Source organism: Embiotoca jacksoni, unplaced genomic scaffold, assembly GCF_022577435.1.
Source record: "Embiotoca jacksoni isolate LCO1_2020_lvr unplaced genomic scaffold, fEmbJac1.0.p SCAF_8, whole genome shotgun sequence".
Taxonomy (NCBI): Eukaryota; Metazoa; Chordata; class Actinopteri; family Embiotocidae; genus Embiotoca; species Embiotoca jacksoni.
In genome coordinates, this window is record NW_027185436.1 from 7,679,122 (window position 1) to 7,696,489 (window position 17,368).

At 39.1% G+C, this 17,368-nt stretch overlaps 2 protein-coding genes across 2 annotated transcripts; one reads left to right on the forward strand and one right to left on the reverse strand.

Annotated features, from left to right (window-relative positions):
- The first annotated feature begins 1,112 nt into the window (after nt 1–1,112).
- On the forward strand, nt 1,113–7,763 carry LOC138191899 (phospholipid phosphatase 1-like). Its single transcript, XM_069138971.1, has 7 exons — nt 1,113–1,168; nt 1,369–1,535; nt 4,129–4,280; nt 4,420–4,700; nt 5,792–5,849; nt 6,173–6,349; nt 6,854–7,763. Exons 1-7 carry the CDS (start codon nt 1,143–1,145, stop codon nt 6,977–6,979), a joined length of 987 nt encoding a protein of 328 aa, XP_068995072.1. The 5' UTR covers nt 1,113–1,142; the 3' UTR covers nt 6,980–7,763.
- A 3,043-nt stretch (nt 7,764–10,806) lies between these two features.
- LOC138215960 (ATP synthase subunit alpha, mitochondrial-like) lies at nt 10,807–15,319 on the reverse strand. The gene is made up of 11 exons (XM_069178492.1): nt 15,187–15,319; nt 14,657–14,732; nt 14,107–14,276; nt 13,684–13,857; nt 13,007–13,173; nt 12,572–12,872; nt 12,253–12,477; nt 12,049–12,156; nt 11,785–11,929; nt 11,512–11,662; nt 10,807–11,432 (listed from the first exon to the last, which is right to left on the reverse strand). Exons 1-11 carry the CDS (start codon nt 15,244–15,246, stop codon nt 11,354–11,356), a joined length of 1,656 nt encoding a protein of 551 aa, XP_069034593.1. The 5' UTR covers nt 15,247–15,319; the 3' UTR covers nt 10,807–11,353.
- Between the last annotated feature and the right edge of the window lie 2,049 nt (nt 15,320–17,368).

Below are 17,368 nucleotides of genomic sequence, written 5' to 3' on the forward strand. Positions count from 1 at the left end.
AAATCAACAGCAGCATGACTTTTGACTTTATATTTCAGAAGCTATTTCTTCATACAAAACACATGAAAAGCTGAAGAAATATACTACAGCTGAAACGATTAGTCAGCGAATCAATTAGTCAGTTGACAGAAAGATAATTAGTCACTGGTTAACTGTTTATGTCATTTGAAATGCAAACACACAAATGCTTCATGATTCCAGCTTCTCAAATAAAGAAATTGCCCAGCGCATTATCCATAAATAAAATAATAATGGTTGATAAATGAATGTATTAACACAGAGTATTTTTGACTTTTAATACCTTTTATTTGCCTGATTATGTAGGCCTACGCTTTTACTTTAGTCACAATTTTGCATTACTTTGGCTTTTTTTTTTATGTTGTAATAATATTTTTATTTCGCAAAGAATCTGAATAATCCCACAACTACCTTTTGATCAGGACATACGAAATTATTGATGCAGATTAAACAATTCAACTAGCTTTAAAAAAAAACAAACATTAAAGTGCACCTTAATGCATTATTACTTATAATCCAATAAGATAACACTATTGCACCTTTCACCTTTCAGTAGCCTACTTTTGATATTTGAAAGACATTTCCTGTTAATATTTTTGAATTTGACAACAGACCTTTGTATTTTACATTTCATTGCAGTCATTTGTAGTTACAATCATTTTAGTCCATTTAACAATAAAAATCTGCCATGTTTTAAGTGTTTCCTGATTGCATCTGACTTTTTTTTATTTTTATTTTGCATGTGCATTTTAATCTTTGCTTCTTTTTAACATTCAAATAAAAGACACTGAACCGGTAACCCACTAAAAACAATAATCATCAAATGAACCTATCAAGGTCAAACTGAAACACTTTAAGAAACCCAACCTTTAAACTTAATCCATCACCTTAAAATGGTTTTAACTTCTTCAGTGGTAATTGGTAAATGAATGAAGTTTAAACGTAAAAGAAAAAGGTAAAAGGATTGAATTTTATTGTGACCCTGTCAGCGTTTCGTCTTTTTTTCCGGGTGTCCGTGAAGGCAGCATTAATCACCCAGGGAGGAGCGCTTGTGTCCGAGTCTCCCTGTAATGTCTCATCTGAGGACAGGACGGTATTATGAGCTGAAGAAATCTCGCAGTGTTATGATGGTTTGTGAGCAGTTGAACGGGTGAGAAGCTCTTGACGTTTGTGGTGGTGTTTTTAGATTAGATTTAGCCTTTTAGTTGGAGTTAGAGTAGGCTATATTTTACTTTACATCTTCTTTTCTTTTTTTTTCTTTTTTTTCTTTTTTAACTCCTTGGTAAATGTAGCTGCTCGCACAGTCCCAGGACAATGACACTGGTGTGTTTTGATTTTGTGCCGGAATAGCGAGACATATAGGCTGCGTCTCGTCTCTCCTAAAAGCAGCCTGAGCAGCCGGTGCGGGACATTTTTTACAAAGACAGACACCAGAAGAGGAAGAAGAAGGAGACGCAACATGTTTGAAGCTTCGGGGATTCCGCTCATACTGCTGGACATTACCTGTCTTATCCTCGGTATGCAAATCTAACTCCCTCTGCCTTTTAGCGTACCTCTGAATCCGTGTATTTACCTAGAATTGAAGCTACTTAAAGTTTTTTTTCCATCAAACAGAAATTCAAAAACTGTTATATAATGGTTTTGTTCAAGCTGATCGTTTCAAATGATTTGCATAAATGCCATATAAATACTCTTAGGAAGGCTTGGGGTTCAGGGAACCTGGCAGGAAGATGGAAAAGGAGCAACAAAGTCCCACCCTGTGTGTTTTCTTTTCCCCAAGGAAAGCTGTATTTTTAGCTCACTGTTTGGTCTGTGATCATAGCAGAGGCATGCAGGGCTGGTGAATGTTATGCTTCAGTGATCCTACAATACAAGACATTAAATGAGCTATTAATCAGAGCTGAAATAAACCTAAACTTTTCACTGTCTGGGATACTCAGCTCAGTTAGCTGCCGTGTTTGATCAGGGTAAATAGGTTTAGACACAGAGCTCCAGAAATCTTTTGTGATGAATTCATCTGTACTCCCACCTCTCTGCTTAGTTAGTGTCTTGTGGTCGGCTGTGCTGCTGACTGTACACCAGTCCTCTCATTTTGGAACTGAGCTGGCATCGTTTTCCTGTCCTGTTTCATCAGTCCACAGTCTGACATGAGTCTAGTTTATGATAAGTTATTATAAACTGTATGTTGTACAGTATGTGCATCAGTACACTCCTGTCAATTCAATGGCGAAAGAAATATCCAAATCCTTTTTGTCAGTAAAACTGTCAAAACACAATTAAAACCCTGCATTTAAACTGTACCTAATAAAATCACAAAAATATCACAATTATAAAAAGTATGCATGCAGAAAAGCTTTATTATTATATCTCTTACTATTGGCTCATTGTTACTGGGGCATTAACAGCAACATTTTACCTTTGTAATTGGTTGAAGTGGACCTGATTTTAACAACTTTGTTTAACCTGTAGGTTGTTTAATCTACAATATAATGAATGTTTACGTTCATATTAATATGGCAAGTAATTAATGGCAGTTCTCAAATAAATGAAGGCAGTAAAAGTATAATATTTCTCTCAGAAATGTAAAGTATGAAGACAAAGGAGCATATAACAGCACTCAAGTAAGGTACAAGTATGGAAACATAAGTAGACTAGTTGAGTAAATGTACATATTAATGTCAGGCCCTTTCTACATTGTAAAAACCTGATATAAATACCCCATTAATATGTCTTCATATCACTAATTCTTTTCTTTTCTTTACGTATTCATTCACTGATATTTGAATCGTGTTTGCTATCTGTGAATATTATTAGTTATTTGTTTATATGATTACATTTTCTAGATCTCATTCTCAAACAGATGGAAATGTCAATGGACGCCCCACTGTTGATAAAGGTGGTGTGAAACATCATGTACACGATGTTTATAAATCCAGGACAAAGTCTGATACATGACTGACTGAACCAAGCCAAAACCTGCTGGTTAAATAAAGTTACCTCCAATGTTTTCTTCAGTGTCCGAAACCAAGGTGTCACATTTGATGTCTGTTAATTGTTGTAGTGATATTTAAATCACCGTTTAACTTTTTTGTGATAAATTTTTTATTTCATTTTTCAACGGAGGCAAATTTTACAAACTTTTAATTCCACCAATAGAGAGAATGTGCCTTCAATAATTAAAGCATACAATCTAATCAAAAACAAAATGCGCACGCTATTATTAATTTTTCTTTTTTAAAAAAAAAATTGGATTGTTGGACATTATTAACAAAAATACTGCAGTGAAGAATGAAAAAAAAAAATTACTCTCCTCCTTTCTTGTTAATCTCCTTTGTAGGGGTAAGGCAGACTCATGCTACTTAAAGTTTCTAATGTTGTGAAAGATTAATTACATGGAAAGATCAGAATAATCCACGTATGTCATGAACAGCCACTTAAAATTGTTCCAGAATTTCAAAAGGCAGCAGTCTGTTTAATTTTCCCGGCAGTGACTGCATGATAACTCTTTCAGCGTAAAAGCATTGATGCCAGTGATCGTACTTGGAAGAATGCCTGGTATTGCAATACAGTCTTCAGTTTAGCCAAGAGCCTTGTTTCAGCTTGGTTCGGTTATGTAATAACCGGATGAAACAAAGTGGGATGGGAACAAAGAATGTGTCACCAAAGCCAGTCAGGGCATGTTATATGTTTTATATTGATGTTTCCTGAGCAGGAACATACCAGAGTATTTTCAGTCTGTCAATACCTTCACTGTTCCAGTACCTAAAGCTAAAATAAGATGTTTAGATTGTCTTGTTTTAATACTGTATGAGTTCTCATGCTTGTTTTTGCAATATTCTTCTGCAGTAAGTACAGGCCACAAGCATCTGAATCACTTATTGCGTGTGTTATTTTGTAACCCCCTTGTTGAAAGTTTATTTCCTCAAAGGGAGAATTCCTGTGTGACAACAGATCACGTTTCTTGTGACTAAATCTTAAGATCATAAGCATTATGTAATAGTAGCAGTGGCTCGTCAGTCTGAGCTGCTTCTTACTGTGATGTAATTTTGATGAGACAAGATGAAATCTGTCAAGAAGGTTCCCTTTATCTGCCTCTCCTCATTTTCACAGTTGGACTTCCGTTTTTTATTCTTACTCCTCAACACAACCCTTTCAAACGGGGTTTCTTCTGCAACGATGAGTCAATTAGATATCCCCTCAAAGAGGACACCATATCCTACCAGCTGCTGGGAGGAGTCATGATCCCCTTCACTCTGATCGTGGTAAGTCAACAGTCCTCTTAAAATCTATGACCTTTAAATGTCACCGCAAAAAGAAGTTTGACTGCTCTGTTTGTCATCTCGCATTTGGTGTTCGTGTTTCACTATTTGCTTACTTATTGTTTGATGTCTTCTGTCACAGATCGTCTGTGGCGAGTGCCTTTCTGTTTACCTGTCCCGCATCAAGAACCAATCTTTGGGGACGAAGTATGTTTCTTGCGTCTACAAAGCTGTGGGGAGCTATGTGTTCGGAGCTGCTGCCAGCCAGTCTCTGACTGACATTGCTAAGTACTCCATAGGTCGTCTGCGGCCACATTTCCTGGCTGTATGCAAACCAGGGTGGGATCGCATCAACTGCAAAGCAGGTGGATACATCGAGAACTTCACCTGCACGGGAGACAAGTTTCTGGTAGATGAAGCCAGGTAACGGTCCCAAACATGAACTAAATGAAAACACAGACGTCACTTTTGACTTTCATGTCCTTTGGCGAAATCTTGATGTTATAAAAATTGTGTAATAGTCGCAGTGGCTTTGCAGTACGTAGAACTTCTGAAGACAAGGTTATTCACTATTAGAAACTGACATCCGAATTGGAAAATGTATCTTGTATTTTCAAGCTGGCAATCCTTTGAAGTACAATGTGTAAAGTTTTTGAGAGCTCCGAGAAGTAGTTTTGACATCACTCGCCGTAGCAGCGTTTTGATGTTTGATGCAGGTCTAGTCCCTCCGTCGACAAAGAAGGTGGAAATAAATTTAAATAGCCGGACTTGGTTAGATTCGTCGACCTAGTTTGCCGTCTGTGCTAGAAACCGTTAACACCTGGCAGTATTATCTTTATTTATTATCTATTTGACGGTAGCACAAATTAGCACTATACGTTTGTGGGAGGACAAACGGCGCCGCCATTCATAAAGAATAAGATGTTCAAATACTTACAGAAGTGGTACCAATACGCGCTAAAGTGAAGTGTCGCCGCAGGTGTTTTTTACTGACATTGATGTTATCATACCAGGCTAATGACTGGTATGATAACGTTAGCTTGCTGCGTTCAGCCTGCATTTAATCCTGATTGTGTAGGATTTGACTCTTGAAGCTCTTGTTGTGTCCTCGTCTGACTCTTTTCGTGGGATCTTTGTGACTTTTTGGAGCCCGGCCGACATTGTTGTAAGCTTAAGATGAGCCTCCGGCGGAGATAAGTAGGCGGGCCTGAACAGAAACAGGTGTACTGCTGTGCCCCCTGGGTAATGCAGTTTATTTTTGAGCCATTAGTAATCGCCCTGATAATCTGTTATGGAGAGGGCAGAAACGCTTGTGAGAAGTGCTGGTGCCAAAAAAAACCAAAACGTAAAATGTAGATGGGCCAGTACTGTGTGGCAGTAGGAACCAGCCTACTTTAAGCACTGGATTTCAACTATTCCTTGTTATGAATTTAAAATGTGAATTTGTGAGGAAAAGTCTCTTGATTTAGCTGATTATGCTGAATTTCATTATCACTGTTGTTTATGTTTCACAGACTGTCCTTCTTCTCTGGTCATTCATCCTTCTCTATGTACTGCATGCTGTTCCTTGTAGTAAGTACATGTTCTCCTCTTCAAAACTATTTAAAGCCTTAATCTGTTTTTCCTGTGGGAGGGGTAGTGATGCTAACAATAGGGTTAACTCTTAATACAGCTCTGCTTTATCTGCTTTACTTTGCATACATAGGCTAATGCATTACAAATTGCTTTAAACTTTTTATGTTAGTTATTAGGCCTATAAATAACGTAACTCCTGTCAGCACCTCCTGTACTGTTAATAGGCCATTCATCTGGATAATATAATCTGTGTGCCTGGTGTGACCTCACATCTTTTTTGATCCTAGTTTTTACTCATGTCCTCTCTCTGACTGCTGTAGCTGTACATTCAAGCCAGACTGAAGTCAGAATGGGCGAGGCTTCTGCGTCCCACCATCCAGTTCTTCCTGATATCCACTGCACTGTATGTGGGTCTGTCCCGGGTGTCTGACTACAAACACCACTGGACTGATGTGCTCGCTGGCCTCCTGCAGGGGGGTTTAGTTGCTTTTTTCACAGTAAGTTTCATCTAAAGAGGAGGATAGGATAATGGCAAGACACCTGGTATTTTTGTTGTAGTATTTTTACAATATGCATTTGAAAATGCCAAATCATACATAAAGTTAATTTCTAAAAACAGGTTAAATCCCTGAAGATGTTTTCTACTTTTCCTCCTATGTATTTTTACGACGAAAAAAAATAATCTCATACCATGACTGTCTTCTGCATCAGCTTGTTCCAGCTATTCAGTGAAGTTATATGATGTTTACACAGTGAAATGTTCAAACCAAGACTGTGTTTTTTAAGGCTCTCTGCTAAAAATCAGCCAGGCATATTTGGCATTTGGAAAACTTTTTTAATGATTGACTCACCAGTAAAAAATGGTCAAGGCCCTTGGCATTAAGAGATATAAGTGGAGGTCTGGTCTACTTTAACGATGTCTAAATACTTTTATTCACCATCACAGTACAGTTACAATAATTCAGTTGAGTGTGTTTTAATTGTGTTACTGTTTTCTGCAGGTGTTCTGTGTCTCCAACTTCTTTGAACAGCCCGTGGAACCGGTGGTGTCACAGGAGGAAGAAGCCTCACACACCAGTTTACAGGAAAACCCTTCCAATGGGAACCACTATGGCAGCACTAGCTGAACCTGAGGCCTCAAAGGCAAAACAGAGCGGGCCCTCCATTCCTTCAAACAGGCTTGAAACACATCAGTGGACTGCCACTCTTTGATATTAACAGCTGGCTGTTTGTAGGCATGCGTTGAACATGGTCGCCGCCACTGCATCCTGCAGGCTTTAGCTGCTACCTTTGGTGTGGTTGGTTAACTTTGATTACAGGAAGAAAAGTGCACCACAGAAGACAGTATTTGCATTTTTTTTCTGAGATATAAAGAAGCAGAATTTTCTGCAGAGTTTTGGTTAAATCCAAACAGTTTATTATGGAGTGACAAAACAAAATACCGCATGTTGGGTTTCCCTTCGAAAAAGTTGCTTTTTTTAAAGTGTGAACTTGTTGGAAATGTGGTTTCAAATGTATATTGGTCTGATGTTGCCACCATGAATGAATGAAATTCCTTTTACCCAGAATATAATGAGCGTCTATGTGCGCACTGCAAGCAGGCTTGTAGGGGCCCGGTACCTGTGAATAAGAGAACCGAGACTGTCCTTAAAATGGAGACTGAACTCAGAAGTAATATATTTTATGCTCATTTTTGCCTTAGATATTTGCTGCTACCTGCGGTTAAATCACTTCCCTGATTTCATTTTATGCATAAAAAAATTCTATAATTTGATTCTTGTTTTGTTTTTTTATCATTTGTACAACGATTCTTAATTTTTTTGTCCACAAAGAAGCTTTAAACAGTATTGTTCTGCAGGGCAGTACTGAGAAAAAATGAGACAAATAAAACTTTGATACAAAGAAAGAAAATGTTTCCTGTGTGTTTTGTCTGTAGAAAATACAAGTCCAAAATGATGCAATTGAATGGTAAATGGTGAAAAGTGAAAAGTCCAGTCTCTTTGCTGCAGTAGTGGCTGATTTGTCTTTTTTCAGTGGCCTGAATAAAAAGGCTGCACAGTGAGGTTTGTAGGCATCAGACTATGACTCAGAAACCCCAAAGTCTCAGACATGCAGTACTGAATCAAAGGCTTCCCCAAATACAACACTGCTGACTCCAATGTCTGTGTACATCGACCATAGAAACCACAAGTATGTAAAAGTATGCAGACTTCCTCACTGGATAAACATGTTCGTCTGTTTTCCCAGTGGTATCATGGATATGGAGGGATTTACTGACAAAAACCTGAGTCGAAAACAGCCCTAGTTAAGTCTGGGAAAACCAGATTCTTTTAACAGCTATGATACGTCCTATTTGGCACTTTACAATACAAAAGTGCCTGAATACATAAACACATCCTCTTTCCAAAGACTATAATTCTAAGAAATTAAATCCCAAATTCAGGGGATAAGTTACATTGTCAATTTCTTCAATTCAATCTTGAAGTTACAATCTTGAAGAACCAGGTCTTGTTCTCTTTGGTGGCCTCAGACAGCTGTGTAAGAAAACCAAATTCTATAATCACAAATCGACAATATCAAAAAGCTATAGTAAATATATTATCTACAGATATCAGTTCAACAAAGACATCTGTGAAGAGATATCTGCCCCTATTTGTTTGGTCTCAGACTAAGCAACAGAAGGTTCAGCTACCCATGGAGGAGCGGTGATCAAACACTTTATCAACATTCATTTGTAAGTGTAGCCCTCATGCTAAACTGATCCCAGATCAGTCTGAAATGTCTACCTGAAGCTAAACTCCAGACTGTCATTGATAGGAATGTGCTGATGTGATCAATTTTAGAAATTCTTTCAGAGAAACTTACAACTGTCTTTCTTTTGATTAAACTCTATTAACCCAACAAATTTAATTTAGAGGCACAACAGTGCTTTCTTTGTTCACTGTTAAGACACAGGCTTTGCGAGAGAGAATATGAATAGGTGTTTTATACATTTCTTTCCAAACACTTACAATTGAAACTATACACATGTGCATGTGATGCAGGACAGGGTTTACAAATAGTTCATTCACAATACTGAAATGTTCTGAATATGATCTGATTGCAGCAAACTATGAAAAACATCAACCCAACAGACGACTTGTATGACTACTGTTTTCACAGGAAAATAATCACAAAGTATTCATGATTCCAAGTCTATTTGGCTACTGAAAAACTGCTCATCACTGCTGACCTATCATGTATGTTTCTTCACAGAGCTCTCTATTGTCATCACGCTGACCTTAAACAATAGTCCTTATTGACAGCAGCTCCATTCAATCTCTGTCACATGTCTGACTTTATCTTGCCAGGCAGTGATGCTGCTGGAGAAACAAGCAACTAAGAAAGCAGTGTGCAATGACAATGTTTCGAAACTAGTCATTAAAATAATGACAACCTCATACTGAGATCTTTCTGACTTCTGTGAGACAATAAGAAAACTGTGATGAGAAGCTCATGACAAAAGGAAGAAAATCCATTGTAAAACAAAGACACGAAGAACAATAAATAATTTTTTTTAAATAATTAAGTTTCAGATGGAAATACCCAAAGAGAACAAAATGTTTTGCTGCAACAACTGCTCCACCTGTCGTCTCTTGTTCTTGTTCGAGAGGGAAAAACAAAAACACGGAAGTAGAAGAGAGCAAAAAAACAGAACAGGAAGAGAAAAATATATCAGCGTTTGCAAATGAGGTGTAACTGAAGCAGGGTCGGACTCTGAGTGATACGGCGGATAAGAGCTCTGAATCTCGTCCCTCTTGGATGAGGAATGTGGTGGAGTAATGAGGCAGTAGAAATGTTGTTATTGTGCACATTAGCAGCCATTGTTTATGTTGATGAGAACTTTGACAAAATGTCAAGTTTCCTTGTCTTATTGGCGACAGAATTGATAATAATATTATAGAAAAAAAAAGGAACAATATTCATGTAAAAAAAAAAATCAATTATGTAATATATTTAGGGTGTATTTGTGTCTGTAATTGCGTAAATTGAAAATGTTTGCTTTTTTCTTTTCCTTCCTCATAAAATGTAAATAATTTGATTAATAAGACAGAATAAAAGCAGTAAAATTGCAAATAAAGAGTAAAGACAGAGAGAGAATGGCTTATAAATCTCCTGCTCACATAGCATAAATAAAAGTTGAAAAAAAAGTAATAACATTGTTTGACAAAATAACTGATTAAAAAAACACTTCACTGAGCCTCAGGAGCTCAGTCTACTTTAAAGTATTTATGGCCACCTATTGGACATGAATGATACTGACCCTGCACAAAATGGTCCCTAAACTACAGAACCCTTTTCAAGTGTAAAATTGGTGCTGAAACAATGAGGCTGTTTTCACCTGGAATTATCAGTCTGTCCTGAGCCGCCCTGCGTGATTGGATCACAAGTAGCCAGCTTTAAGCTGTGTGTTCCCACCTGGCACCAACATGAATCTCTTAATGCGCCTCAAGTGACCACCTGCGATCGGATCTCACGTCCCCACTCTGCATGCAAATGAACATTTATATAAGTAAAGAACAAGATGAGGTGATTAGGACAGAAATAACCAGAAACTTTCTTGGTGATTGATTAACCTTTGTCTTTTTTAGTTTTAGTTTCAAAACTTCTGAATCTTTTCCATTTCCAATTTGGTAGCTTTTCTATTTTTGTAACATCTTTTGGTTCAGAACAAAATAAGCCATTTGGAAGACATTGACTTTCACCTTGAAGAAAATCTGATGAGCATCTTTTACTTTACAAAATTATGAATAATTGCTAATGGAAGTGATCAAATGAATCCCTACACACCATCAGAGCTCATATTCTTTCTCAAATGTAAAAGGCACATTAGTTATGGAATGTAATATTGAGGACAATCAAAACATTATGAATATTCTCACTGATCAGCAGACATAAGACAGGACAAATTGGATTTGAGTCGTGACGGTGTCACCGAGTTTATTACTGTAGTATCAAACATTTCATCCAATTTCACCCACAGTTGAGAAACTGGGCTTCCACATTACTTTTTACATACTTTGAAACCATTGAAGAGCAACAGATGTTTGTTGTTTGCCTTTTCATCTGCCCCATTAAATATAATGCTCCTATGAACAACTAATTACAGTAAACAGCAGAGTTCATGAATGTAGTATATGCAATGTCACATCTTAAGATATTGGTACACTGAAATACTTGAAAAAAAAAAACATGTGGTGTGTTCAAAGTATTGTTTTTGTTCTCATGTAGGTTAAAACTCTTCTGTCACTGGTGAATTATGCTCAGAGCGAACCAACCCAAACACTGAACTCCCTGTAGTCGAGCGCACAATCAGAAGAGTTTTACAGCACAGCAGGGTTGTAAAATTTTATTTGGAGAAATCTGTACATGGAGGTTTTGACCTTCAGTGTGTTCACATATATAAGCGTAATGGGGACACAGACAGGAAGCTCACTGAAGATGAACACAAGTGCTATCCATTACTCAAAACTGGACAGGAAGGTCAGGACAATCTGCTTCAGTTTAGCATCTGATGCCTCTGAGATCTGGCCATCAGCCCTGAAACAGAAAGCAGGTCAGGTCAAATTGAGCCTTTTAAACCTGATGTTAACTAGTTCAAACATTAAAACTTTCTTACCTGATTGCGGAGAGCAGATCCTGGTGCTGGCTGAGGACGTGCTGCAGGAAAGCCTTCTCGAACTTTGTGATCTTGCTGGGCTCCATCTTGTCCAGGTGACCTCTGACACCAGCGTAGATGACTGTTACCTGCTCCTCAATGGCCATGGGACCTGGAGGACAAGTGAGAGACAGTTTGAATGTAATTCAGGACATACAGAACCAGCTTTGCGTTTCTATTCAACTTCTGGAGAAACAGAAATATATATTTTTTTTAAAACAGAAGTTGACATACAGTATTGTCCCTGCTTCAGCAGCTCAGTGAGCCTGACACCCCTGTTCAGGAGCTGCTGGGTGGCAGCATCCAGGTCAGAACCGAACTGGGCAAAGGCAGCGACCTCACGGTACTGAGCCAGCTCCAGCTTCATGGTACCGGCAACCTATGGAGGTACAAAAAAAAAAAAAAAAAAATTACAGATAAATAAAATGTTATAAAGCCAAATTAAAAGCAGAAAAAAAAGTAAAGTAAAAAAAAAAAAATCTCAGAGCTGAATGTTACCTGCTTCATGGCTTTGGTCTGAGCAGCAGAGCCGACTCTGGACACAGACAGACCCACATTGATGGCTGGGCGGATACCCTTGTAGAACAGCTCAGTCTCCAAGAAGATCTGCAGCAGACAGATGGAGAGACTCCATGTAAGAGTTTCATGTAAAATATGCGCAGATCACATCCAACAACAGCTGAGGACAACTGTGAGACAAACCTGTCCGTCTGTGATGGAGATGACGTTGGTGGGGATGTAGGCAGACACGTCGCCGGCCTGAGTCTCGATGACGGGCAGGGCAGTGAGGGAGCCACCGCCAAAGTTGTCGTTCATCTTGGCAGCTCTCTCCAGCAGACGGGAGTGCAGGTAGAACACATCACCGGGGTAGGCCTCGCGACCGGGAGGACGACGCAGCAGCAGGGACATCTGACGGTAGGCAACAGCCTGACGGGAGAGAGAACATACAATTTACCAAGGATGCCATACGAGTGCAGCACTCCTGTTTGTTTTAATTTCAATAGTGATCTGAAGCTCTCACCTGCTTTGACAGATCGTCATAAATGATGAGGGCGTGCTTGCCGTTGTCTCTGAAGTACTCTCCCATGGAGCAGCCAGAGTACGGGGCCAGGTACTGCAGAGGCGCAGCGTCGGAGGCGGTGGCAGAGACCACGATGGTGTACTTCATGGCATCGGCATCAGTCAGCCTCTTCACCAGCTGAGCCACGGTAGACCTCTTCTGACCGATGGCGACGTAGATGCAGTACAGCTTCTTCTTCTCATCAGTTCCTTCGTTGAAGCGCTTCTGGTTGATGATTGTGTCGATGGCAATGGCAGTTTTGCTGCAGTGAAATGCAAGAATATAACTTAAAAAATGTGACCCCCAAAGCAACGACTTCTCTTGATTAACGACAGCATGCCTGAACCACTTTAAAAAAAAAAAAAAAAAATGTTAAATCTGAGTTAGAATAACTACCCGGTCTGCCTGTCACCAATGATCAGCTCACGCTGGCCTCGGCCAATGGGCACCAGACTGTCCACAGCTTTGATTCCAGTCTGCATGGGCTCCCTCACGGAGATACGGGGGATGATACCAGGGGCCTTCAGACCCACACGCCTACGGATGCTGGAGCCCAGGGGACCCTAAGACAGGGAATATGCATTGGTAAGATTGACGGTCACATTAAGATGTTGAAAAGTATTAAAGGGTCAACAAATTATTCAATTTAATGTAAACAACTATATCATGCAATTTTGATTTATTTTATTTTTCAAAAAAGATAGTCATGTTTTAGTTGATAAATATTCACATAACAGCTATTCAGTGTTGACCTGACAGGTCCATGAGATAGAAGTGCGAGATTTGGTCATTCTCAAGCTTCTTCTCCATGACACAACTTTATACTTACTATTTGGAGACAGGGCACACTGTGATTTGTGCTGATATTGTGAACTATTCTTATGTCGATTAACATAAACTCTGGTTTGGAACAAATGGATAGATACAAATTCCAAAGTTAATTAATATGGTGATAAACAAGAGCTAGAACTAATTTAATGGCTCCAAGGCATGACTTGTATTTTAAAGAACAAATCTTAGTTTAATCCAAGCTTACTGATCGTAACTACAGAAATGACAATGTTTCTAATAACCTTTCCATCGATGGCGTTTCCCAGAGCGTCCACCACACGGCCGAGCAGCTCCACACCCACAGGAACGTCCACAATGGCACCAGTTCTCTTCACGATGTCACCCTCCTTGATCAGCTTGTCATTACCGAACACTACAACACCAACGTTGTCAGGCTCCAAATTCAGAGACATGCCCTGGACAACAAAAATGATTGCTTGTTAGAAGATTGATTAATATCTTATATTTTTTTTGGGGGGGGGGGGGGGGGGGCACAGGCATGGTATAAATAAAGCTAAATTGAAGAAGAAAATCCCGAGTTCACTGCAAGTAAAATAAATCTCTACAATCATGATAAGTTTGTCTTTATTGTAGTGTTAAATCAGTGTTTCATCATAACCCTGGACAGAAATCTCCCGCACTTTAAAATGTTCTTTCAGACAAACCTTGAGACCAGAAGAGAATTCCACCATCTCTTCTGCCTGGACGTTCCTCAGCCCATACACTCTGGCAATACCGTCACCAATGGACAGCACGCGTCCTGTCTCTTCCAGGTCCGCAGAGGTGTCAGCGCCCAAGATTTTCTCCTCCAGGATTGAAGACACTTCGGCTGTGCCTGGTAAAGAGGAGACATTGCAGAGGCTTGAATAACGAAAAGGAAAAAAAAACCCACTTCATCTATTGGTGTTTATTTAAAAAATGAGGCAGAACACCGTGTCTCTAATTCCTCCAACATAAAAAAAAAAAAAAAAAAAAAAAAAGAGTCAAAGTCAAACTAAGAAAAGTGTGATCCTAATATAAAACTAAATCACACCCAATATTATAGGGGTTTAATACTGTGATGTATCTTCACAGACACCAGTCAACCTTTGGAAACATAAGATCAATGACCTTCATCGGTCGCCTTTGCGAGATGACCCACAAGAAAGAAAAAACAAACAAACAAACAAACAAAAAAGGTCAAAGTGTCTGTCGTGCTGTTTTTGACCGTCTCACCTGTCTTCTGCAGCCATGGTCTGTGTGTGTGGAGACGGTTGACCCCAATGCAGGCGACCGGCAAAGTCTTGGACACCTGGATTCAACGACAGGAGGATTTAATTACACATTCATTACAAACTGAAGTTCAAAACAGGTATCGCAGCGACGATTTAAGGGGTGCACGCGTTGAAAGCTCAGACGACGTGCAGCCGTCGGGCTTCCTGACCTTCAGAGCGTGGTTGGTTGAACGGCCCGTTAGCTCGCGTGCTAACTTTAGCGCTGCCGGCCGGGGCGGACCGTCGTTTTCCACAAGGGCAACTTCGACAAAACACGTTTAATCAATCGATTTCAACAGATTCACCCAACAGGGGGGGGGGGTTGGATTAGTAACGCGCAGAAGACGCATTCACGACCCTCCCGGTGACGGGCTGGTGAGCCAGCGGCCTGCGGCGTTAACGTTACCCTTCACGCTTTTCGAGCCGATATTAAATAAACTTTGCAGCATCATCCGCACCGGGACTGAAGGCGCTTTTCCTTTGAATACTTACAAAACCAGCCCTCCTGGGCAGGCTTCTGGCCAAAGCTGCTGCAACTCTAACGGATAGCATTTTCTCGGGTTGCTGATGACCTGTCCTCCACCACTAGCGGTTCCGACCTGCCTGTAAGTGAACGTAATGGCAGAACGGACTCTTCTTCTATCTGTGAGAAAAAAAAAAGAACCCTGCTGTAATACTCAGCTCTGCCCCCTGTCGTCGCGGGGATAATACTGACCGCAGTGTTTCCATTCAAAAATATTATTTTGGACAAAACTTGTCTTTATTTCACAGTATAATTGCGTACACGTGGATGGACAAAAATATTACAAACACCGAGACAATAGTTATATTGTAAAGTACAACAGCAAACAGCTGAAAATTCAAGAGCTTTGTAAAAGTTGAAATCAGGGCAGGGATGTCGTATTGGTCTGGTGTGCCTGATAAAGTGGCCAGTGAGTGTATATAAACAAAGATAAAATAGTGCATGGCAATCATTCAAAGAGTAATTAAGAAGTAGAAAAAAAAACAAGCCTGAATAAAATAAAAATGGTAAAGACAGATTTTAATCTGAGGATTCAATAGCGTTGACATAAATTCCTCAAATTACTTAATATTACTTAATTCATAGTATATTTTTTCTTTGTCTTTAGATTTGTGTAAATTATGAAAACAATATAGCAGATTAGAGTAATAGAATGAACAATCCTCGTATACTGTATTAACAATGTTAACTCCTTTTTAAACATACAAAAAACAAATGCAGCAGTAAAGAGATTTATAAAATGAACTAATATCAAGATTAAGCTTTGTCATGTAATGCATCATGTTTGTGATCCGGTTGTGTCTGAGGCAATATATGTTCTTCTAGCATGTACAGTACGGTACAAAGTTACTTTTTCATGGAAAAAAACAAGACCTGAAGTCTGCAATTCTTTGATGAAGGAAGAAAACATTTTCCGATAGTCACATGGATTATGGAAGCTATTTGAATGGGACACGTATATCTTTAAATATTATACATTCAAATGTTTTCATTGGGCAGACACTTTTATTTGAGACAACACACAAATGAACAGCAACAAACAGGTTACAGTATGGGCAACATGGACAGGTATAGTTAGTCCTAGCTCCAAGCTGAATTAATTGTTTTAGTTCAAATATCCTATTTTAAATTAGTGTAACTGCCAGCAGGGTATTTGACGACATTTCAAGTTCTTTTCACCAAGTCTGAGATATGGTGGATGTCACAAACTCCTGATACCTTCGAAGTGTGCATTTTTTGCTCCATAGTGACATTTAAACCCCAAAATAATGCTTCCTAAAAAGACTAAAAGCTTGGATGCATTTTGTTCCTCTGAGTTCTATAGTACAAACTATCGTGTGCATGCAGCGCACGATTTAACAAGTATGTACTCCTGTAGTTATTTACTGTTATTATGCTATTTTATTCTGAAACAGTGTTACTTTGCTCTGTGAAAGTGCCACTGTAATCTTTTACTACTGCTGCCTTACTTATTTTCTAATGATGACAAAAATGGTAGAGAAAATACCATTTTGGTGTAAATGCACTCGATTGTAGTTGTAGGCCTATCTTAAAAAGGGTTTGAATTCTGAGACTTTGTCCTTTCAAACAATGTATAATTTGGCTGATAATTTGGGGGCATTGCCAAAGGGAGTTTTTTACTCGGCCCATGCGTCATCAGATTGATACATCCGGGAACATTTGGCGGAAAACAACAACCTTTCCCATATAATTAATTGTAATAGCGGTACAAAACCAAACTATTAGGAAACCACCAAAGTTAAATCAGGCCTAATTTATAGGCTAAATGATCCAAAGACGCCCTCGCAAGTAAATATAGGCTATGTCCACTCTGCCTGCCATAAAACACGCTAGATATAATGAAAACTTTATTTGTGACCCTTCAACAGTCCTTTCAGTCTCCTGGCTGGCCTCACTCAGTGTCCTCCGCCTACAGCAAATTACCAGTGAAATATTTTACAGGATCTTTTTTTTTTTTCGGACATATCGGGAAATAAATGAAGCAACAGCAAATGTTACTCTATTGTTGGGGCAACTAACTACACAGCAACTCTTAGGTTAGGTTAGGTAGTTACTTTATTAATCCCCGAGGGGAAAATTTTTCGCTACAGCAGCATACAGGAAGCAATAAGATAATAATAGAATAATAGA